Below are 23,586 nucleotides of genomic sequence, written 5' to 3' on the forward strand. Positions count from 1 at the left end.
TATGCATCCGGAAGGCTGGTAGAAAGATTTTGAAGCCATGGTACGCTCATATGGTGTTCGATGGAATCCAAACTCTGGGGGATATTTTGAACAAATTAGCAAATGCTGACTTCGACCAGGGTTCGCCCATCGACGACAACAACCAGACAGCTCAGGTCAGGAGAGCAAGTCCGCATATATCTAGTGCCGGTTCAGTACGTACAAGCGCACAGTACAGCAGACAGTCCCACTGCTACAGTACATGTAGACGTATCGCGTATATGACCAACACCATTTGTAATGGTATATGGGTGGGTGTTCGTGATAGTGTTAGTCCTTGATCTGATAGACTTCACATTGTGGAGGCCATTTTGGAAAAAATGTCAAAAATCTGAAAAAGATCAAATAGTAAGAGGCACCCTCCTCGTTTTTATTTATACTAGATTTTTGCATCTATTGCTAAAAGTTGAAGCGTCCGTGTGTGTCTGTGTGTGTGTGTGTGTGTTGTGTGTGTTGTGTGTGTTGTGTGTGTTGTGTGTGTTGTGTGTGTGTGTGTGTGTGTGTTACATCCACGCCGACGCCAGCTTGTATTAACAGGAAATGGCACAAAGCCCGACACCTCTCATCCATGGATATTTCTCACATTCCTATATTTCCGTGAATCAAATTTGTATTCAGGAACCGAACAATTATGGTCAACCATTATGAAATTGCTAATCTAAACTCAGATAAAAGATTCTCCAAACTAATAATCAACAAAATAAACTGAAAGTTAAAAAATGCGTAATGGGTGCAACTAATGGTTTAATTAGTTAATGGGTGCAACAACTCATTTGTGTGAATGAGGATGTATACTTTGCATCGGTGCTGCACCCACCTGGAAATGTCCATTGTCCTGTCTGCAACCATTTCACCAACCTGAGAAGTGGGCACATCAAGTCAACAATTATCACCATTGATTATAATTACTGGTGACAAATCATTACACGTCACCATCCATAAATATACACCATACTGTATGTATGCGTGGATACACAAGGTGACCATAAAAAAGTGAGCCCCGGGAAAAGTTTCATTACCTTCACAGTTTTCATTCAACCTCTTTCATTTTTCAGGAGGTCTGAATGTAATGAAAAACGAAATAGTGCATTGGAGTCATCACAAGAAACCAAAATAAGTAAAGAGGAAAGATGGAGTCATCAAGAGGAACCTGGATAGGATTTGGGTTTCAGCTGCTACTCCTCAACCCTCAAACCCATCCAGGTGCAGCAAATGAACCTTCCAGAAAAATATCTGCAAGAATTCACTTCTCCCAAGACAGATAAAGAAAGAGAGAAATAAAGAAGAATCAAGAATTAGAATGAGCAGAGAGAAATATGAAAAAGTATAAATAGTGGGGCGGCTTAGCCCAAATATTCAAAAGAATTGTGCATTTTGTGAAACAAGCACCAAATTTGGCACAAATGTACATTAATATGTTGCGAACATTTTCAGATATTGGGCCACTTGAAATTCCGTAATTTTTTTTTTCAAATTTTTTCAAATTTCGTAATTTCAAATTTTTCGGGTGACACCGTCACAATTTCGGTCTTCGAGGCCGGCCGATAGGCAAAGTGTGACCGGAAGGGACGAGGTTCTCCTGACCACGTGGCCCTCGATCTGGGAAGCGAGAGGCGTTCCATTAGTGGACGCGCCCCTCACGCCCGACTTTTGGGCGGCCCCGGCAGGCCGTTTGTTTTGACGTTCCGTGACAGGCCCCGCACCCCCACCTCCGGGCCGACCGGAAGCTTGTGCTGAGTACATCATACCTGAACAACTCAGTGAGGCAGAACACAGCAGTGCACACCAGGGTGACCCCTTCAGTGCATAAACCAATTAACCTGTCCACTGCAGGGCATATAGAAATGAAGTTATTTTCTGCATATAATAATAATATAAGTTCAGTTCTATATAACAATTTCTGTTATCACCACTACCACTACAACTACCACTACTACAAGCTTTGTCTGGAATTTTGTGGACTAACAGACAAACAGACATACAGACAAGCTGGGATCAAAACATTACCTCCTTCCACCATTGAGTGTAGAGGTAAACATCATGGAAATTATATCATGCCCTAGATTTAATTCATGCTTACCCGTGTATTTGCTTCACTGGTTCACAAGGTCTTTTGCATACATGTAATTCAGACTCTCGTCTTCATTGCTGACCACACAATGTTCGCAACATATTAATGTACATTTGTGCCAAATTTGGTGCTTGTATCACAAAATGCACAATTCTTTTGAATATTTGGGCTAAGCCGCCCCACTATATCGGCCGGCCTCGAAGACCGAAATTGTGACGGTGTCACCCGAAAAATTTGAAATTACGGAATTTGAAAAAATTTGAAAAAAAAAATTACGGAATTTCAAGTGGCCCAATATCTGAAAATGTTCGCAACATATTAATGTACATTTGTGCCAAATTTGGTGCTTGTATCACAAAATGCACAACAGGTTTGCTATGCTGCTACACTAAAAGAAATGTGAAAGGAACAGAGACGTTGGTTTAAGATGAACTAAGTTAAGGGAGAGCTTATCTACCAAGTTTCTTGAATCTGTGCCATTCAAAGGCAATACCGTGGACACCTGAATAAAAGTCATTTTCTGTTTAAAAAAAAATAATGCAGAGAAATTTGTTCTTACAGACAAGGCTCCTGTTCTGTGCACATTTCACAGCAAGGAAAGCACCCAGCAAGTCCGAAATTGAAAGGTTTGTGAAAAAACGTGGACAGCATGGCAGAGTCTTGAATATTAATTCACCAAACAGTGGAGGTCACTCTGGCCAACCAAAATCAGGAAGGTCACCCGATAATATCACTGCTGATGCCGACTCAGTTGCCCGCAGTCCCATTCAATCTCTTCGGTACGAGTCAGGAGCTCAACATCAGCAAAGAAAGCTGGAGGCTGATTCTGATACCAGTGCATACAAGTCATCATTAACTTTGCTTGTCATGTGGCCCTCTGTATTGAGTAAAATTGTGTCCTCTGCATAGAGCGTAATTACATTATAAAATTGTCCCCAGATCTGTGCCTCGACACAATCCTGTCTCTGAGCTCTGCAGGCAGTTCCTTTGACCTCATGGCTTGGTTTTTGCTGTGATATGCATTGTCATCTGTGAGACCTTATATAGACAGGTGTGTGCCTTTCCAGAATCATGTCCAGTCAATTGAATTTACCACAGGTGGACTCCAATCAAGGTGTAGAAACATCTCAAAGATGATCAAGAGAAATGGGAGGCATCTGAGCAAAATTTCAAGTGTCATAGCAAAGGGTATGAATGCTTATGTCAATGTGATATTTCAGTTTTCTCTTTTTAATAAATTTGCAAAACTTTCTAAAATCCTGTTTTCTCTTTGTCATTATGGGGTATTGAGTGTAGATTGATGAGGGAAAAAATGAATTTAAACGATTTCAGCATAAGGCTGCAACATAACAAAATGTGAAAAAAGTGAAGGGGTCTGAATACTTTCTGAATGCACTGTATATATATATATATATGTATATATAGGCTAATGTATACATATATATATATATATATATATATATACATATATATATATATATATATATATATATATTGTATTGAAGGAGCTGGGGCTCCCACGTCGATCGGAAGAATGGACGCGACAAAAAGCTGGAATTCATCCAAGTTGCTTTAATCAAACCAAACACTCAGGCACTCTGAAAAGCCCGTTTATCGGGCAGCAATATATATACATATTATCCCGGAGCGTTTGCCCAGGAAAGGCGAGAGGGGGCGTGGCCCAGCGTCCTGGCTGCGGCCTGGCAAGTTGAGGGCGAGCCTGCCCGGGCATGCCCGGGCGTCCCGACCGAGGCCTGGCAAGTTGAGCGCGGGCCTGCCCGGGCGTCCTGGACGAGCCCGGCATGGTGATCGCTCCGCGTCCTTGATAGGTGCAAGGCGATTGTGAAAACCCAGCGGTAGCCGCTACACACGTCCCCCCAGAATCGACTTGCACCGGCAGGGTCAATTTGAGGGGGGTCCTGATGACCCGGCCAAAGCGACCCCTGGCGGGTCGTGGGAGGGGGTCCGGTGTGGTGGTGGGCGGTCGAGTGGGGGGCACCGTGGACGGGGGGCGGCCTCGCCGCGGCGGAAGGGCCACCCGTGGTGGGTGGTCGACGTCCACGTGCGCCGGCTTGAGGCGGTCCACCGCAATCCGGTCCGACCTGCCGCCGATGTCGATGACGAACGACTTGTCGTCCCGTCGCAGCACCCGGAATGGGCCCGTCGTACGGCGGCCATAGTGGCCCCCGATGTGCGTCGTGACGCACAAAAACATACTCCGCTGTGCGAAGTGCTGGGAGGACGTAGGACTGGGGGTCACCGTGGTGGGATGTTGGCACGGGGGCAAACCGTCGGGCGGCCTCCTGGAGGTCCGAGCGCTGGTGAGCTGCGGACTAGGGACTGGTAGCGTCGGGCACGAATTCGCCCGGGACGCGTAGCGCCTGGCCATAGACAAGCTCGGCGGTGGATGCCTGGAGGTCCTCCTTGGGGGCCGTGCGGAGGCCCAAAAGGACCCACGGCAGCCGGTCGGCCCAACCGCCGTCTTGAAGGCCGGCCATGAGCGCGGCCTTCATGGAGCGGTGGAATCGCTCGCACAACCCGTTTGCTTGGGGGTGGTAGGCCGTAGTACGGTGGAGCTTGACCCCCAGGTTGCGGGCGACCGCGCCCCACAGCTCGGAGGTGAACTGTGGTCCGCGGTCTGACGAGATGTCCGCCGGTGCGCCGAAGCGGGCGACCCAGGTGGCGATGAAAGCCTGCGCCACGTCGGCGGTGGTGGTGGAGACGAGGGGAACGGCCTCCGGCCACCTGGTGGTCCTGTCCACCATGGTGAGCAGGTGTGTGAACCCCCGTGACGGGGGGAGGGGGCCCACCAGATCCACGTTGACGTGGTCGAAACGTCGTTCGGGCACGGTGAAAGGTGCCAGCGGGGCCTGGGTGTGTCGGTGGACCTAGGCCCGTTGGCAGGCCGTGCAGGTGCTGGTCCAATCGCGGACGTCCCGACGAAGGCCGTGCCAGACGAATCGCGCCGACACCAGCTTCTGGGAAGCTTTCCGGCCCGGGTGGGAAAGGCCGTGGAGGGAGGCGAAGATGCGGCGTTGCCAGGTGACGGGCACGATGGGGCTAGGCTGGCCTTGGGAGACGTCGCAGAGCAGGACAGTGTCCGCGAAGGGGATGTCGGCCAGGCGGAGGCCCGTGTCCGCCACCCGGAGGGCTTGCACCGTGGTGTCGGTGGTTTGGTCCACCGCCATAAGCGCAAAGTCCACGCCCAGGTGGACCGCGTTCGCGCTGGCCCGGGAAAGACAGTCGGCCACGGCGTTGTTTTTGCCGGCGACGTGCCGGATGTCCGTGGTAAACTCCGACACGGCGGAGAGGTGGCGCTGTTGGCGGGCCGACCACGGCTCCGTGACCTTGGCCATGGCGTAAACCAACGGCTTGTGGTCGACGAACGCCGTGAAAGGTCGGCCCTCCAGGAGGTGGCGGAAATGGCGGACGGCCAGCTGTAGACCGAGGAGCTCCCGGTCAAACGTGCTGTATTTGAGCTCGTTCGGCCGGAGCTGCCGGCTGAAAAAAGCGAGTGGCTGCCAAACCCGGTTCACCCATTGCTCATGTACGGCGCCCACCGCGTAGTCGGAGGCATCCGTGGTGAGGGCGATGGGAGCGTTGAGCACCGGGTGAGCGAGCAGTGTTGCGTCGGCGAGGGCCCGCTTTGAGCTTTGGAAGGCCGCATCCATTGCTGCGGGCCAGGCGATGTCGTGCTTGGCCGGCTTGCCCCGGAGGGCTTCGTAGAGGGGCCGCATGAGTTGAGCAGCGCGGGGCACGAAGCGGTGACAAAAATTCACCATTCCCAGGAATTCCTGCAGGGCCTTTATGGTGCGTGGACGCGGGAACGTGGTGATGGCCTCGACCTTGGTTGGCAGCGGCACGGCCCCGTTCTTGGTGATGTGGTGGCCCAAAAAATCAACGGCCGTCGTGCCGAAGTGGCATTTGGCCGGGTTGACGATGAGGCCGTGCTCGCTGAGGCGCCCGAACAGTGTTCGGAGGTGGAGGAGGTGCTCGGCCCGGGACGTGCTGGCGACGAGGATGTCGTCCAGGTAAACGAAAAGGAACGGCAGGTCACGCAGCACGCCGTCCATCAAGCGCTGGAACGCCTGAGCCGCGTTCTTGAGACCAAACGGCATCCGCAATAATTCGAATAAGCCGAACGGCGTGATGACTGCCGTTTTAGGGACGTCGGCCGCCCTGACAGGTACCTGGTGATATCCCCGTATGAGATCAATTTTCGAAAAAATGACCCGTCCCGCCAGACGGGCGGAGAAGTCTTGGATATGCGGGATCGGGTACCTGTCGGGGGTGGTAGCGTCATTGAGACGGCGGTAGTCGCCACACGGGCGCCATCCACCCCCCGGCTTTGGCACGATGTGCATTGGCGAGGCCCACGCGCTATCAGAGCGCCGCACGATGCCGAGGTGCTCCAACGCGTCGAATTCGGCCTTCGCCACGGCGAGCTTGGCTGGGTCGAGGCGGCGGGCCCTGGCATAGACCGGCGGGCCCGTGGTTGGTATGTGGTGCTCGATCCCATGCCGTACTGCGACGGCCGAAAACGTCGGCCGCGTGAGGGCCGGGAACTCCGTGAGCAGGCGAGCAAACTCGTTCGCCGCCGGGACGGCGCATGCCAGCTCGGTCGGCGCGGAGCTGCTCAATGTGCATACCAGGGAGCTGAAGGTTTCGGCGTTGATTAAACGACGCCGTTGGACGTCCACCAGCAGTCCGTGTGCGCAGAGGAAGTTGGCGCCTAGCAGAGCCATGGGCACGTTTGCGGTTACAAACGTCCAAGCAAAGCGTTGGCCGCCGAAGCAGAGGGTGACGTTGCGCGGGCCGAAAGTGCGGATGGTCGATCCGTTGGCCGCAACCAAGGAGGGGCCGCAAACCGCGGATTGCCTGTCCTGGTCAGAGGCGGGTATGACGCTCAGTTGGGCGCCGGTGTCGCACAGGAAGGGCCGTCCGGACGCTTTATCCGTGATGAACAGTAAGTTGCCCGTGTGGCCGGCGCTCATGGCTGGTAATGAACGCCGGCCCGGCCGTTTCCCGGCCTGCCGAAGGTGCACGGGGGTCGGCATGTCCGGGCCTTCTGTCCGAACCTGGCATGATAGTAACACCACGCTTGGTCAGGTGGAGGCCCCGGTCGTCGTGCTGGAGGTGGTCGGCTCGGTGTAGCGGCCGCCAATTGCGTCGGCAGTTCAGTCGTCGACCGTGCCGGGTGCTCGGGCGCCATGGGTGTTGCGTCGGACGGCGGTGGGTCCCATGTCGCTGCTGCGATGCGCTGTCCTGCGGCGGAGATCTTGTCGGCTTCTCTGGCAAGGGCCCGGGGATCTGTGATCGTCGTGCTTGCCAGGGCGAGGCGTACCGGGTTAGGCAGCTGACGGAGGAACAGCTCCCGGAACAGGAATGCCGGAGAGTGCTCGCCGAGCAGTGAAAGCATGTAGTCCATTCGCTCGGAAGGGCGCGTGTCGCCGAGTTCGGGCAGGTCGAGCAGGCGCCGTGCGCACTCCGCCGATGGGAGGGCGAAAGCGTCGAGGAGAAGCTTCTTAATCGCGCCGTATTTGTCAGCGGCTGGCGGGCTCTCGAGGAGGCTCAGGGCGCGGGCCGCGGTGGCCGAACCGAGCGCTGCTACCACATGGTGGAAGCGGGTGTCGTCGGCCGTGATGCCTCGCAGGGCGAACAGGGAATCCGCCTGTGCGAACCAAACCGCCGCGTGAGCCTCCCAGAAGGTAGGCAGTTTAAGGGCGACTGCCGTGTCCATGTCGGTAGGTCACCAATGAAGGAGCTGGGGCTCCCACGTCGATCGGAAGAATGGACGCGACAAAAAGCTGGAATTCATCCGAGTTGCTTTAATCAAACCAAACACTCAGGCACTCTGAAAAGCCCGTTTATCGGGCAGCAATATATATACATATTATCCCGGAGCGTTTGCCCAGGAAAGGCGAGAGGGGGCGTGGCCCAGCGTCCTGGCTGCGGCCTGGCAAGTTGAGCGCGGGCCTGCCCGGGCGTCCTGGACGAGCCCGGCATGGTGATCGCTCCGCGTCCTTGATAGGTGCAAGGCGATTGTGAAAACCCAGCGGTAGCCGCTACAGTATATATATATATATATATATATATATATATATATATATATATATATATATATATATATATAACTGTAAGAAATAGTAGAAACTCCAAAGTACGAGCAGGGCGTCTCATTTGTATTGAATAAATAATCGTTAGATTAAATAAGACGCGGACGTAGCTTCAGGACGTCGATCTTTAATTGTTCGATCCGAGTGCCCCCTCCAGTCGACAATTAAAGATCGACGTCCTGAAGCTACGTCCGCGTCTTATTTAATCTAACGATGATATATATATATATATATATATATATATATATATTATATATATATATATAATAGGCTAATGTCATCTGTCCAACCCTCAAACACAAAATCACAGAGAAAAAAAAGATTGAGCAAAAGTTGCATCAAATTAATCCAAACATAGGGAAAATTACATTTTTTTCAATCGGAGAAAAAATTGAAACTGTGAGGTGTATAAGGCAACAATTGCTGTGTTGATCACTCCCAACATTTTTTTATTTGCTGTTAAGAAATATGCCGCGACATATTTTCTGTTAAGAAATATGATAATTTTGGAATTTCCCAATACTCTATCTGTACAGTACTTTTAATCGGCTAATGATGTCTGTCTGTTCCTCCCCACCTCCCCCCAACCCCGAAACACGGAAATGCTCATCAGAGACAATACATTATGTAAAGGGTGCTTCATATTAATTCACACCTATGAGAAATTTATAATTATTAGCTTTTCTGGAATTGGAATTCCATTTGGCAGCAAGGTTCCGCTCCTGACTAGTAATGGGGATTGCAAAGCTCGTTCCAGTCACATGACTTTAAGTAGATCAAAATGGCGGACTTACTAAATTCCTTCAAAAATCTTCTCCACATCCACCAGTCAGAATACTACCAAATTTTGGTTACATCATTAGGCCAGGGCCCGGATAAGCTACAGGTCCAGTGGTCCTATTTTTAGGTCAACTGGACTTTAGTCTGGTGAGCTTATGCGATCGAGCAGTGTCTGTAGGTAAGCCAGTCAGTGAATAAGTGAGTGAGTAAGTGAGTGAGTCTGTAAACACTTCAGTCATTATCGTTGAACCAAAGACACAATTTCAATGAAAGTTGGCCATAAGCTTCATATCTGATGCCTAACGAAGGTGTATTGACTGCATCAAAATCTGCACTCATTGAGGAGGTGTACAGGGGGAGGAGGGGTTTGTCCCCCCAAAATAGGTAATTGCTCTCTTCTCCAAAACCACACAAAGAATTTTTATGAAACTTGGCCACAATATTCATATCTGATGCCGAACGAGTGTATTGACCGCATCAAAATCTGCACTCAATAAGGGGGCCAAGAGAGGGGGTGGGGTTGACCCCCCCCCCCAAAAAAAAATACTAATAGGTATTTGCTCTCTTCTGCAAAAGTACACACACGCAATTTTGATGAAACTTGGACATAAGCTCCATATCTGATGCCTAATGAAGGTGTATTGATCGTATCAAAATAAGCGCTCATGAAGTTTTTAACCCCCAAATAGGTATTGCTCTCTTCTCTGAAACTACACACATTATTTCAATGAAACTTGATCGCAACTTTCATCACTCATGATGTACCAAACTTTGTTCATGGGACTCAATTTAAAATATCAGGATCTGAAGAGGTCTGTGGATGGTTTGAGTGACTGTTACTCCTGATCCAGGTGAGCTTCAGGACCCGCCGTCCTATTTTTTAATTTTTTTCTATCATGGTATTTTTACCACAGGCTTTCAGCTAGTATGTAATAAATTGATGACACCGTAAAAAAAAAAAAACCGGTATGGGTATGGCGTATATAGATCCAAGTAGCTAAAAAAATGTAAATCCAACAATTAATTTTAAGGATTTTTACGGCATAGCCCATCGGGCATAGCAGTCTAGAACAGTGTTTGTCCGTCCTTATGTATGTATGTATGTATGTATGTGTGTATGTATGTATGTATGTATGTGTGTATGTATGTATGTATGTATGTATGTATGTATGTATTGTCACGCAACCGCGATTAACACCACAGTTGCGGATGGCCAATTGCGAGGCTTTAACTCCCGAGGCGAGAACTCAATAGCGGATTCCAAATCAAACACTTAAACTAAAGTTAAACGCGCGGAAGGGCGGGACGGGACACAGCAAAGCTCCGCCGCCTTATCTATTAAAATCCAACAGGAAACTGCGTTCAGATATATATAGAAAATAATACAAGGATTTATTCATGAAAAGTAGACAGTGAAAAAGCACGCGCCGGTAATACTAATAACTCTAATAAGCCTAAATTGGGATCCCACACACAACAGATATCAAACACGATACGAGGGAGATGAATACGAAAATAACACGTCTCGTCATGTAAAGTGTAAACGCGGAGCTCGGGCTTATCTGGCTCCTTTCGTCTTCAGTGTAACACGGCCCCGCGGCCCTCTCCGTCCGCCTCCGAGCGCCACCAGGCCTCGTCGGTTCAACGGCACACCCACACCATGAGCTCCCTTGCTCCAAAGGTCCAATGCAGGGCTGCACAAAGCAAACGAACTCCACTTGACCAGGGACAGGAAGGACTCTCCAAACTCGGGATCGCACCGGGACCCTCTCAAGCCGTGAACTCCTTTGAACTCCACTCGACTCGACTCTCTGCGGGAGTGCTGGCAGCCAACTGCCAAGTGCCAACTGCTCAAAAATGGCGTCCGACCGTCGATAATATCTCTGGCCGATGACGTCACATTGGCGCACTCCTCGGCCAATAAAAGCCTCCCAACTCGCCGGCTCGCCCAGGTCACGCCCTCTGCGGCATCACTCCACTCTCCCGTCCCCGACCCCGCGGTCCTTGTGTTATAACACGTGCCAGGCGAGGTTTGTAGGCCTTGGAGGTGTAAACGGTGGCGGCCAATTGTGGCGGTGTTTTTGGCCTGGTTTCCTGTCCGTTTGTTCCGAAGTCATTGTCAGGGAAAGGAATTATTTAATGTTGCGCTAAGGACCTAACTAATGTTTATGTGGTTTGCAGTGCCATAATGGACAAAGGTTTGACTACTAGGTGAGACTCACAGGGGCGTTACCTTTAATCCCTCACTACTTAACACTCGAATCTCCAGGTAGATCCACAATCATACATCTTACCCCGACAAATGCCTAAACATCAAGAACTTATTACATGTAGAGTCCCTGTCATGACAGTCAAATACCTACCTATACAGATCTACCTAGCTCTAGATGTTGCTCTACCAAATTAATAACAGTATGTATGTACAGAGGCGGATTTAGAGGGGGGCGCAAGTGGCGCGCCCCCCCCCCCCCCTTATTTTGATTTTAGAAAGTGCCGTTTTTGCCTAGCTGCCTAAGCTTTGATTTCGCCGCTGGTGCTGCGCTTAACCGAGTTGTGCTTAACCGGAGCATAATGTCGGAGGATCGCTTTAACGCCCTTGTGCTGCTCTACATCCATCGTGATATCCGACTTGACTACAACAAAATCATTGACGCATACACCAATAGTTATCCACGGAGGATGCTCTTCGTAAATCCACTCGGTGAAAAGTAAAATAAAACTAGACAGTTGCAACAAGGACGCATTTGATTTGATGAATCAGTGGTGATTTTAAAACTGGTCCGATTGTATTGTTCCATGGGTAGAGGATTTCAGTGACTGTGGATTAATTATTTCCATAATGTGATGCTCTGGATAATCATTCATAAACCCTCATGACTGAGCACTTCTGCTAAATAAATCTTTCTGTTTTATCACTTACACAAGTACTTTTTCTATCTCACTGTGCATGTTTTCCGTCTAATTTCGAATCCCGTTTTTCAAAATCAATCCCCAAAATCAAAAGATACGGGGATAAAATGCCTAAAATTGAGGCATGAATATTTCTCCCCAGATTGCAGGAAAACGCATCTCGAGCAGGATAATTTTCAAATTTTCCTGGGAGAGGACCCCCAGACCCCCCGCTACAGGCTTCGGGCCTTCGGCCCTCGTGTTACGGCTTTGCCCTCATCAGTTGCGCCCCCCCTTATTGGAAATCCTAGATCCGCCCCTGATGTATGTATGTATGTATGTATGTATGTATGTATGTATGTATGTCCCCTCAAACATACAGCAATCAAAGCTGAGGATCTGGTCACATAACAGGGTGATGTGATTACGTCTATTGTCATTACGGCATACAACGGCTGACTCCACACTCCGGCATTTTGATTCCAATTTCATTCATGCCGAACATATTGTCGAACCTGTCATATATCACAATCGCCATGCTCTACCTTATCGTTTTTCATTCTGTGTGAAACACAAACAAACCGATTGTTAAAATTATAATAAATATCGAAAGCATCGGCGTTACAGATCTTCCAACGACACAGTACGTATAGGCCTTAGGCTTCATGCCTTAATGCCTCACGTTCAGGCCGCTTCGGTCAAATTAGCCGAAGTTAGGCTGGTTAAAAAAAAATTCCTGTTTATCATCGCCGCCCGCCCCATAAAAGTCGTCCGCCCCTAAATTTTGATTTTGATTTTTTGCTCGCGAAGTCAGTAAAATCCGTTCCCGCTCAGTGGAACAAGTTCGAATTTTGTATGTGCTCGCGTACTGTCTGAGCCAAGTTACATGTGCTCGAACTTCGCCGATCTGCAGGAGACCAATGAGGCAAACGTCTTCAATAATGTCTACGCCAAAGCCAATCTCACATGCAACGATGCGACAGAGAAGCCATACTACACGGCTGGCTATGAAGATGTGTGCTATTTCTGTGGCTGTGTTGAGGAGCTGAGTACCACAGATGAGTCATATCCTATATGCAGTACCTGCAGTAAGAGTCGTACTGCCGAGAAGAGGCCCACTCGGAAGTTCAAGAAGTAGTTGGTATTCTGAAGGAGAAGCCAAATATCATCGGCAAACGGGAGAGCCTCACGTGATAATTATTGCTGTGGATTCCTAGTCAAAAATTAAACGAGCGCTGCACTACATGTAGTAGTAGGTGATGATAGATACATGAATAAACGGCAACCAACACTCTACTCAACATGTATGAGTGCTATAATAGCAGTAGCTGCTGATATATAGATACATCTGAGTGCTATAATAGCAGTAGCTGCTGATAGATAGATACATCTATGAGTGCTATAATAGCAGTAGCTGCTGATAGATAGATACATCTATGAGTGCTATAATAGCAGTAGCTGCTGATATACAGATACATCTATGAGTGCTATAATAGCAGTAGCTGCTGATAGATAGATACATCTATGAGTGCTATAATAGCAGTAGCTGCTGATAAATAGATACATCTATGAGTGCTATAATAGCAGAGGCTGCTGTTATATCGATACATCTATGAGTGCTATAATAGCAGTAGCTGCTGATATATAGATACATCTATAAATGCTATAATAGCAGTAGCTGCTGATAAATAGATACATATATGAGTGCTATAATAGCAGTAGCTGCTGATATATAGATACATCTATGAGTGCTATAATAGCAGTAGCTGCTGATAAATAGATACATCTATGAGTGCTATAATAGCAGTAGCTGCTGATAGATAGATACATCTATGAGTGCTATAATAGCAGTAGCTGCTGATATATAGATACATCTATGAGTGCTATAATAGCAGTAGCTGCTGATATATAGATACATCTATGAGTGCTATAATAGCAGTAGCTGCTGATAAATAGATACATCTATGAGTGCTATAATAGCAGTAGCTGCTGATAGATAGATACATCTATGAGTGCTATAATAGCAGTAGCTGCTGATAGATAGATACATCTATGAGTGCTATAATAGCAGTAGTTGCTGATATATAGATACATCTATGAGTGCTATAATAGCAGTAGCTGCTGATATATAGATACATCTATGAGTGTTATAATAGCAGTAGCTGCTAATATATAGATACATCTATGAGTGCTATAATAGCAGTAGCTGTTGATATACAGATACATCTATGAGTGCAATAGCAGTAGCTGCTGATAGATAGATACATCTATGAGTGCTATAAGAGCAGTACCTGCTGATAGATAGATACATCTGTGAGTGCTATGATAGCAGTAGCTGCTGATAGATAGATACATCTATGAGTGCTACAATAGCAGTAGCTGCTGATGGATAGATACATCTATGAGTGCTATAATAGCAGTAGCTGCTGATAGATAGATACATCTATGAGTGCTATAATAGCTGTAGCTGCTGATAGATAGATACATCTATGAGTGCTATAATAGCAGTAGCTGTTGATAGATAGATGTATAAACGCGAATCAGACATTCTTTTGATGTGGTTTATGTTCTCTTCCATGTCTGCCAAACTGCTCAATATGCATGTACCGGTACCATGAAGTTGTGGCGGGCACAAGGGGCAATAATTCCGCGCACCAGTGGGTGGCGCGAGCGCCCAGGCGGGGATCGGTGGCACATGCCCCGCCCTTCGACCGATCGGCCACGCCCAAGGACTAGGCGTGGCCTCGGCACATATATGCGGGCTCTAAGCTCGAGCCCACTCAGTGCTGCAGTTCGAGCTTTCGAAATAAAGACTTTTGTTTTAACAAACGCGTTGTGGCCTACCTCTCTGGCAAGCAAGTTGTGTGTGCGCAACACCACACTTCACTGGTGACCCCGATTGGTTCAGCCGTCGCTGACCACCGAACGCGCCATGGCCACCAACGCCGTCGCAGTAAAACTCCCAGAGTTTTGGGAAGCACAGGCCGACGTGTGGTTCGTGCAGGCCAAAGCTCAATTTCAGCTTCGAGGCATAACGAGACCCGTTACTACCACGTGGTCGCTGCCCTCGGGCCCGGCACTGCCGCCCGAGTCGTGTCCATCCTGCGGCACCCGCCGGTCGACCACAAGTACGAGGCGCTCAAACGTCTCCTCATCGCCACGTTCGGTCTCACGGAGATCGAACGGGCCGACCGCCTCCTGGACCTTCCCGAACTCGGCTACACACAACCATCCGTGCGGATGGATTTTATGCTGTCGCTGCTGGGTGACCAAGCCCCGGATTTCTTATTCCGGGCGCTTTTCCTACGCCAGCTACCTCCACAGGTACGCCTTGCACTGGCCGGTTCCAAAATAAAGGAACCCCGCGTCCTGACCGAAGAGGCCGACAAGTTTTTCGCGGCTTGCGACACGCGGTCGAGTTACGGTGCTGCCGTCGTGGATCCCGGGGCAGAGGCTACAGCGTCCCTCGTGGCCGCTGCTGCGCCCTGCCCACCACCACCGAGAACACCGCGGCCACCGCCGCAAGCCTGGTGCGTTTACCACGCCAGGTTCGGCCACAAGGCTAGGACGTGTCGCCCGCCATGCTCTTTTGACAAGTCGGGAAACGACCGGGCCGGCGTTCATTAGCGGCCCTAAGCATCTGCCATTCCGGCAGCCGCCTGTTCATTACGGACACCTTGTCCGGGCGCCGTTTCCTCTGCGATACAGGAGCGCAGGTAAGCGTCATCCCCGCCTCCACGTCCGACAAGCGAACCGCGGGCCGGGGCCCCGCGTTGCTTGCCGCCAATGGTACACCCATCCGCACATTCGGGAAGCGCTGCCTCTCCCTGCGGTTCGGAGGGCAGCGCTTTCAATGGTCGTTCGTGACCGCCAGCGTGCCAATGGCATTGCTTGGTGCGGACTTCCTATGTGCGAATGGGTTGTTGGTCGACGTGAAGCGCAGATGGCTCGTCCAGGCCGAAACCTTTAGCTCGCTCGCTTGTTCGCTGAGCGGCTCGTTGAGCGGCTCACTGAGCGGCTCACCGAGCGGCTTGCCAAGCGGCTTGCTGGAAGGTTCCGTCCCGGCGAGTTTAGTTTGCACGCTTCCGGCAGCGGACGACTTTACCCGCCTCCTCGACAGTTTCCCGGCCCTCACGTGGCCCAGCTTCTCAGCGGTGGCCGTTAAGCACGGGGTGGAGCACCACATCCCCACAGTCGGGCCGCCGGTCTATGCCCGGGCACGCCGACTCGAGCCCACGAAGCTCGCCGTGGCGAAAGCCGAGTTCGCCACGCTGGAGCGACTGGGGATCGTACGGCGCTCCAACAGCGCTTGGGCTTCTCTGCTGCACATCGTGCCGAAGCCCGGCGGGGGATGGTGGCCGTGCGGGGACTACCGCCGGCTCAATGATGCCACCACCCCCGACCGCTACCCGGTCCCACACATTCAGGACTTTTCCGCCCGGTTGGCCAACACGACCGTGTTTTCTAAGGTGGACCTCATCCGGGGCTACCATCAGGTCCCCGTCCAACCGGACGACGTCCCGAAGACGGCCGTCATCACCCCTTTCGGCCTCTTCGAATTCCTAAGGATGCCTTTCGGGTTGAAGAATGCGGCCCAGGCGTTCCAAAGGCTTATGGACAGCGTCTTGCGCGACTTACCTTTCCTGTTTGTCTACCTGGACGACATCCTGGTCGCGAGCGCGTCCCGGGAGGAGCATCTGCTCCACCTCCGCACGCTTTTCGAATGCCTGGGCCAGCACGGCCTAATCATCAACCCCGCCAAGTGCCTTTTCGGCGTCGCCACCATTGACTTCTTGGGGCACCGCATCACCAGGCACGGGGCCGTCCCTTTACCGGCCAAGGTGGAGGCGGTCAGGGATTTCTCGCGGCCCCGCACGATCGAGGGACTCCAGGAGTTCCTGGGCATGGTAAATTTTTACCACCGCTTCGTGCCCCACGTCGCCCAGCTCCTCCGCCCCTTGCACGAGGCCCTCCGGGGCAAGCCGGGTAAAGGTGACATCGCCTGGTCGGAGCCGATGGCCGCGGCGTTAGTCGGGCGCAAAGCTGGCTCTGGCCGACGCCACCATGCTGGCGCAGCCGGCGCCCGATGCACCGATCGCCCTCACCACCGACGCGTCGGACTACGCGGTGGGCTCAGTGCACGAGCAATGGGTGCGTGGTGCTTGGCAACCGCTGGCGTTTTTTAGCCGGCAGCTTCGCCCGCACGAACGCCGCTATAGCACCTTTGACCGCGAGTTGCTCGGGCTCCACCTGGCGGTCCGACACTTCCGCCATCTGCTGGAGGGCCGCCCGTTCACGGCCTTCATTGACCACAAGCCCCTTGTGTTCGCGATGGCCATGGTCGCCGAGCCATGGTCGGCACGGCAGCAGCGCCACCTCTCTGCCGTGTCCGAGTACACGACGGACATCCGTCACGTGGCGGGTAAGGACAACCCGGTGGCGGATTGCCTTTCCCGGTCCGTCGTGCATGCGGTCCACCTCGGGGTCGACTATGCCCGGATGGCAGAGGCCCAGACCGCCGACCCCAGCGTCCAGGCCTTGCGGACCGCCGTCACGGGCCTCCGTGTCACTGAGGTGCCGTTCGAACGCCGCGGGCACGGCCCTCCTATGCGACGTCTCCCTCGGTCGGCCTCGCCCCATCGTGCCCGCTGGCTGGCAACGCCCAGTGTTTGACGCCATCCACGGCCTGTCCCACCCTGGCGCGAAGGCATCCCAGAAACTCGTCGGCGCGAAGTTCGTCTGGCATGGCCTCAGGAAGGACGTCCGCGACTGGGCCAGGACGTGCCTCGCGTGCCAGCGCGCAAAGGTCCACCGCCACACCCAGGCACCGTTGGTCCCGTTTACGGTGCCCGAGCGGCGGTTGGACCACATGCACGTCGACTTGGTGGGACCTCTGCCCCCCTCGCAAGGGTTCACCCACCTCCGCACCATGGTCGACCGCACCACACGGTGGCCGGAGGCCGTCCCATTGGCGGCGACGTCGGTGGCTGAGGTGGCGCAAGCCTTTATCGCCACTTGGGTTGCCCGGTTCGGTGCCCCCTCGGACATCTCGTCTGACCGCGGCCCCCAGTTCACCTCGGAGCTCTGGGCCGCAGTGGCGCAAGGACTCGGGGTGAAACTACACCGCACCACAGCCTACCACCCCCAGGCCAAAGGCCTGTGCGAGCGCTTTCATTGCTCCATGAAGGCCGCGCTCCGGGCCAGCCTCCGCGACGGCGGCTGGGTCGACAGACTCCCCTGGGTCCTGCTGGGCCTCAGGACGGCGCCCAAGGAAGACCTGCGCGCGTCCTCGGCGGAGCTGGTCTTCGGGCAACCACTGCGGGTACCGGGTGAATTTATCCCCGACTCCACGGCTCCTTGGTCCGTGGCGCAACAGCGCTCCGCCCTTCAGGAGACCGCCCGGAGGTTCGCCCCGGTGCCAACGGCACACTACGGTTGCCCGCCTTCCCACATCGCCCCGGAGCTTCGCACGGCAAAGTACATGTTCATCCGGCACGACGCCCACCAGGCACCGTTACGGCCCCCGTACGACGGGCCCTTCCGCGTGCTGGAGACCGGGGACAAATTTTTCACGGTCGACATCGGTGGTGCCCCGAATCGCATTTCCGTGGACCGCCTCAAGCCGGCCCACCTCGATCCGGACCACCCCCCGCCAGCAGCTCTGCCTCCGCGTCGAGGCCGCCCCTCGGCGGTCGGACCCCCGGCACCCCCGCCAGCAGCTCTGCCTCCGCGTCGAGGCCGCCCCCCGGCGGTCGGACCCCCGGCACCCCCCAGCCCCGCCGGCCCGCTACCCCCCAGCCCTGCACCCATCGCCAGGGGGCGTTTCGGCCGGGTCATCCGGTTTCCCCGCAAACTCACCCTTCAGGTGCGCGGGAATTCTGGGGGGGCGCATGTGGCGGGCACAAGGGGCAATAATTCCATGCACCAGTGGGTGGCGTGAGCGCCCAGGCGGGGACCGATGGCACATGCCCCGCCCTTCGACCGATCGGCCACGCCCGGGGACTAGGCGTGGCCTCGGCACATATATGCGGGCTCTAAGCTCGAGCCCGCTCACGCTCAGTGCTGCAGTTCGAGCTTTCGAAATAAACGCTTTTGTTTTAACAAACGCGTTGTGGCATACCTCTTTGGCAAGCAAGTTGTGTGTGCGCAGCACCACACTTCAAAGTGATATTTCGTGGCGAGGAATTCTAGTCAAATATGTATGAATGCTATGGCAATAGCTGCTGATAGATACATGTATGGCAACCGGACATTATTCTTGAAAGCCGAAGTTTTGGTCTACCATTGTTATATGTATCAGCATTTAGGAGTTGCGGAAGGCGAGAGAACGAGGCCATTCGTAGGGTTCGAAGATGGTTTATTGTAACAGCAAGATCCAGCATACACTAAACTCGAATGGAAGTCAGCATGCTTATATAAAGCCAAAAGCCCTCTTCGGAGGGCGTGGCTCCGGCAACCGCGCGTGCGTCAGTCCGCACAACCACAAGTCCAACAGGCCCGTGCACGTGTATTATGCCCAAATAAGGTAATCACATAAGGTAACCGCCACATGCGGTTACCTGCACATAAGGTAACCGCCACATACATCCCCCCAGAATGCACTCCACGGGCCTATGCGTAGGCCGAGGCGACCGAGGGGCTGGGCAAGTCCTCGGGGGAGGCTGCCGAGGTTCCTCACGGGCCTCCCGAGGTTGCAGGTCGCGGGTGCAGTGCCGAGAAGGCTCGAGCGGTGCACGCGAAAAGCGGGTGAGCCAACCGAGGGGCTGGTCAAGGCCTCGGGGGAGGCTGCCGAGGTTCCTCGCGGGCCTCCCAAGGATGCAGGGTCGGAGAAGTAGTTGCGGTTGTAGTTGTAGTTGCGCGAGGGTGACGAAGCGGCCGTGCCGCCAACGTCAGTGCGCGCGAAGGTGACGAAGCAGCCGTGCCTTCGGAGGGTCTTGGAATAGGTTCGCCCCTCCGGTCGTAGAGGAGGAGCCGAGCACGGTGCGCGAACCTCATAGTCATGGCCGTCGTCATTACCGAAACTCCGGCATTTCGAAACCGCGTTCGAAACTGCGCCCGAAGCCGTGCGGGAGAAGCCGGCGTCACCAGCTTAGGTGGCTTCCCTGGCTAGGGCGCGCTTGCCGTGTTCGTTCGCAGCCCCCGAATCCGTTCGGGGGCAGTCGGAGGTCACCAGTTTAGGAGTCGCGGAAGGCGAGAGAACGAGGCCATTCGTAGGGTTCGAAGATGGTTTATTGTAACAGCAAGATCCAGCACACACTAAACTCGAACGGAAGTCAGCATGCTTATATAAAGCCAAAAGCCCTCTTCGGAGGGCGTGGCTCCGGCAACCGCGCGTGCGTCACGTCCGCACAACCACAAGTCCAACAGGCCCGTGCACGTGTATTATGCCCTAATAAGGTAATCACATAAGGTAACCGCCACATGCGGTTACCTGCACATAAGGTAACCGCCACAAGCAAATATTAAAAGTAAACAGAACTCAATGTGACATAGGTTTCTTTATTTTCTTTATTTGAATCGTGTCAGTGCGTACATACGAAGGTTTACTAGTTCAGAAATCATAACATGATTAATCATGTATGACCGATCAAGTATATTTAAGAAAAAAACATTGTGCGTGGAATAATCCATTAAAATTTCACTCTGAAAAAACAAACAAAAAAAAAAACCCTCCCGCCCTACCCACTTTTTTGAAAAAAAGTGATGATAAACAGGATTTTTTTTTTAACCAGCCTTATATAATATAATCGTAACACTGCAATCCCTTTGTCATTATTACGAAGTTCCTAGATTGAAGCAGTGTATGGTTCATGAATCAATGCTAAGCGGTGTACAGTACAAACAACGTGGAAGTAAGGAATTAGCCTCGGTTTTTTTAATGGTAATATCATTTTCGTTATAATTCTAATGTAACGTTAATATTATAGTAAATCTAATTGTAACACGAATCCCTTCATAGTGACTGCAAAGTTACTGGAGGTTCAAATATATCATCTGTATATTAAAGTAGCGGCAGTTTTGTGTCAGTTACCTCATTACGTCTATGATGTCATTACGACGCTGACTGCACTGACCGGCATTTTAATTTACAAGTACAGCTGCTCACTACGGGAGCGACAGGAAGGGTCATTCCTCTTTGGGGTATATAAATTACAGTCGATCTATGCCTATGGTCGGGTCTCAAGAACATTGGGTGTGTGTTCATTTACCAAGTTCCACTGGTAAATACTCCGATGTTGAAGGAGCAGCGCTCCTGCTTGAGACGGACGAAGTGACGGACAAGTCACAAACTCGTCCGAGAAGATGTTTATTGTATAATCATCTCGGGAACTCTGAAAGCGCGTTTATCGGGTTCGCATATATACATCCCAACCAAAAAGCATACATCAGAACCAAAGCCCCTCCTCTCAGGCGAGGCACGCTTTGGTGGTCATGTGACCGACAGGTGCAAAGGATTATAACCTCGGCGCCGCGGTTTGGCCGCCGGTTACGTCACCGGCTTGGGCCCGGAGATTCTGTTGCTGGTCTCGAGCTTTGGGGGACCCATGGGTCGCTACACACACCCCCCCCCAGAATCGACTTGGTCCAGGAAGGTCAACCTGAGGGGCGTCCGGATGACCCGACCGAAACGACCCCTGGCTGGTCGCGGGGGGGAGTCCGGTGTGGTGGAGGGTGGCCGGACAGGGGGTGCAGTGGACGGGGGGCGGCCGCGCCGCGGTGGGAGAGCCAGCCGTGGCGGCTGGCCGACGTCCATGTGGGCCGGCTTGAGGCGGTCCACCGAAATCCGATCCGCCCGGCCGCCGATGAAGGACTTGTTGTCCCGTCGTAGGACCCGGAAGGGTCCGTCGTATGGTGGCCGGAGCGGCCCCCGGTGCGCGTCGTGGCGCACAAAGACGTACTCCGCCGTGCGGAGTGCTGGGGGGACGTAGGATTGGGGGTCGCCGTGGCGGGACGTGGGCACCGGGGCAAAACGTTGGGCGGCCTCCTGGAAGTCCATGCGCTGGGGCGCGGCGGACCAGGGGCTGGTGGCGTCGGACACGAACTCGCCCGGGACGCAGAGGGCCTGGCCGTACACCAGCTCGGCGGTGGACGCCTGGAGGTCCTCCTTTGGAGCCGTGCGGAGGCCCAAAAGGACCCACGGGAGCCGGTCGGCCCAGCCGTCGTCCTGGAGGCCGGCCATGAGTGCGGCCTTCATGGAGCGGTGGAACCGCTCGCACAACCCGTTGGCCTGGGGGTGGTAGGCCGTGGTGCGGTGCAGGGTAACGCCCAACGTGCGGGCGACCGCGCCCCACAGTTCGGACGTGAACTGTGGGCCGCGGTCCGACGAGATGTCCGCCGGTGCGCCGAAACCCACGACCCAGGTGGCGATGAACGCCTGGGCCACGTCGGCGGTGGTGGTGGAGGCGAGGGGCACGGCCTCCGGCCACCTGGTGGTCCTGTCCACCATGGTAAGCAGGTGGGTGAACCCCTGCGATGGGGGCAGGGGACCCACCAGGTCCACGTGGACGTGGTCGAAATGTCGCTCGGGCACGGTGAAAGGAGGCAGCGGAGCCTGGGTGTGACGGTGGACCTTGGCCCGCTGGCAGGGTGTGCAGGCGTTGGCCCAGTCGCGGACGTCCCGTCGCAACCCGTGCCAGACGAAACGTGCCGACACCAGCCTCTGGGACGCCTTCCGGCCCGGGTGTGAGAGGCCGTGGAGCGAAGCAAAAATGCGACGCCGCCAGGTGACCGGCACAACGGGGCGAGGTCGGCCTTGGGAGACGTCACAAAGCAGGACCGTGTCCGCGAAGGGGACGTCAGCCAAGCAGAGGCCCGTGTCCGCCACCCGGAGCACCTGCACCGTGCCGTCGGTGGCCTGGTCCGTCGCCATCAGGGCGAAATCGATGCCGAGGTGGACGGCGTTGGCGCCGGCTCGAGAAAGGCAGTCGGCCACGGCGTTGTCCATTCCGGCGACGTGCCGGATGTCCGTGGTGTATTCCGACACGGCGGAGAGGTGGCGCTGCTGGCGGGCCGACCACGGCTCCGTGACCTTGGCCATGGCGAAAATGAATGGCTTGTGGTCGACAAAGGCCGTGAACGGGCGGCCCTCCAGGAGGTGGCGAAAATGGCGGACGGCCAGGTACAGCCCGAGGAGCTGGCGGTCGAAAGTGCTGTACTTCAACTCGTTGGGCAGGAGTTGCCGGCTGAAGAACGCGAGCGGCTGCCAGGCCCCGTTTACCCATTGCTCATGAACCGCGCCCACGGCGTAGTCGGAGGCGTCCGTGGTGAGGGCGATGGGAGCATGGGGTACCGGGTGGGCCAGCAGCGTGGCGTTGGCGAGGGTGAAATTTTTCACCGTTTCGCGCCGGTGAAAGCAGCGTCCATGTCCGTGGACCAGACGACGTCGCGCTTCGCCGGCTGGCCGCGGAGGGCGGTGTACAAGGGCCGCATGAGTTGCGCAGCTCGGGGCACAAAGCGGTGGTAAAAGTTCACCATCCCGAGGAACTCCTGCAGCGCCTTGACGGAGCGGGGGCGCGGGAAAGCGGCGATGGCCTCGAATTTGGCCGGTAGCGGTACGGCGCCGTTCCGGGTGATGTGGTGGCCCAAAAAGTCGATCGTCGCCGCACCAAAGTGACATTTGGCCGGGTTGACGATCAAGCCGTGCTCGCTGAGGCGGCCGAACAGCGTCCGGAGGTGGAGGAGGTGCTCGGC

At 53.6% G+C, this 23,586-nt stretch overlaps 1 protein-coding gene across 4 annotated transcripts in view; it reads right to left on the bottom strand.

The window, feature by feature from the left end:
• NDUFAF5 (NADH:ubiquinone oxidoreductase complex assembly factor 5) overlaps positions 1-23,586 on the bottom strand; it is a 78,617-nt gene that overhangs the window by 51,370 nt on the left and 3,661 nt on the right. For all 4 annotated transcript variants that reach the window (XM_068130804.2, XM_068130803.2, XM_068130802.2 and 1 more), the window contains exon 2: positions 857-897. In XM_068130804.2, coding sequence (XP_067986905.2) covers positions 857-897 — 41 coding nt within the window. The remainder of the gene's footprint in view (positions 1-856; positions 898-23,586) is intronic.

This window comes from Myxine glutinosa, chromosome 11, assembly GCF_964187855.1.
Source record: "Myxine glutinosa chromosome 11, kmMyxGlut1.1, whole genome shotgun sequence".
NCBI classification, from domain to species: Eukaryota; Metazoa; Chordata; class Myxini; order Myxiniformes; family Myxinidae; genus Myxine; species Myxine glutinosa.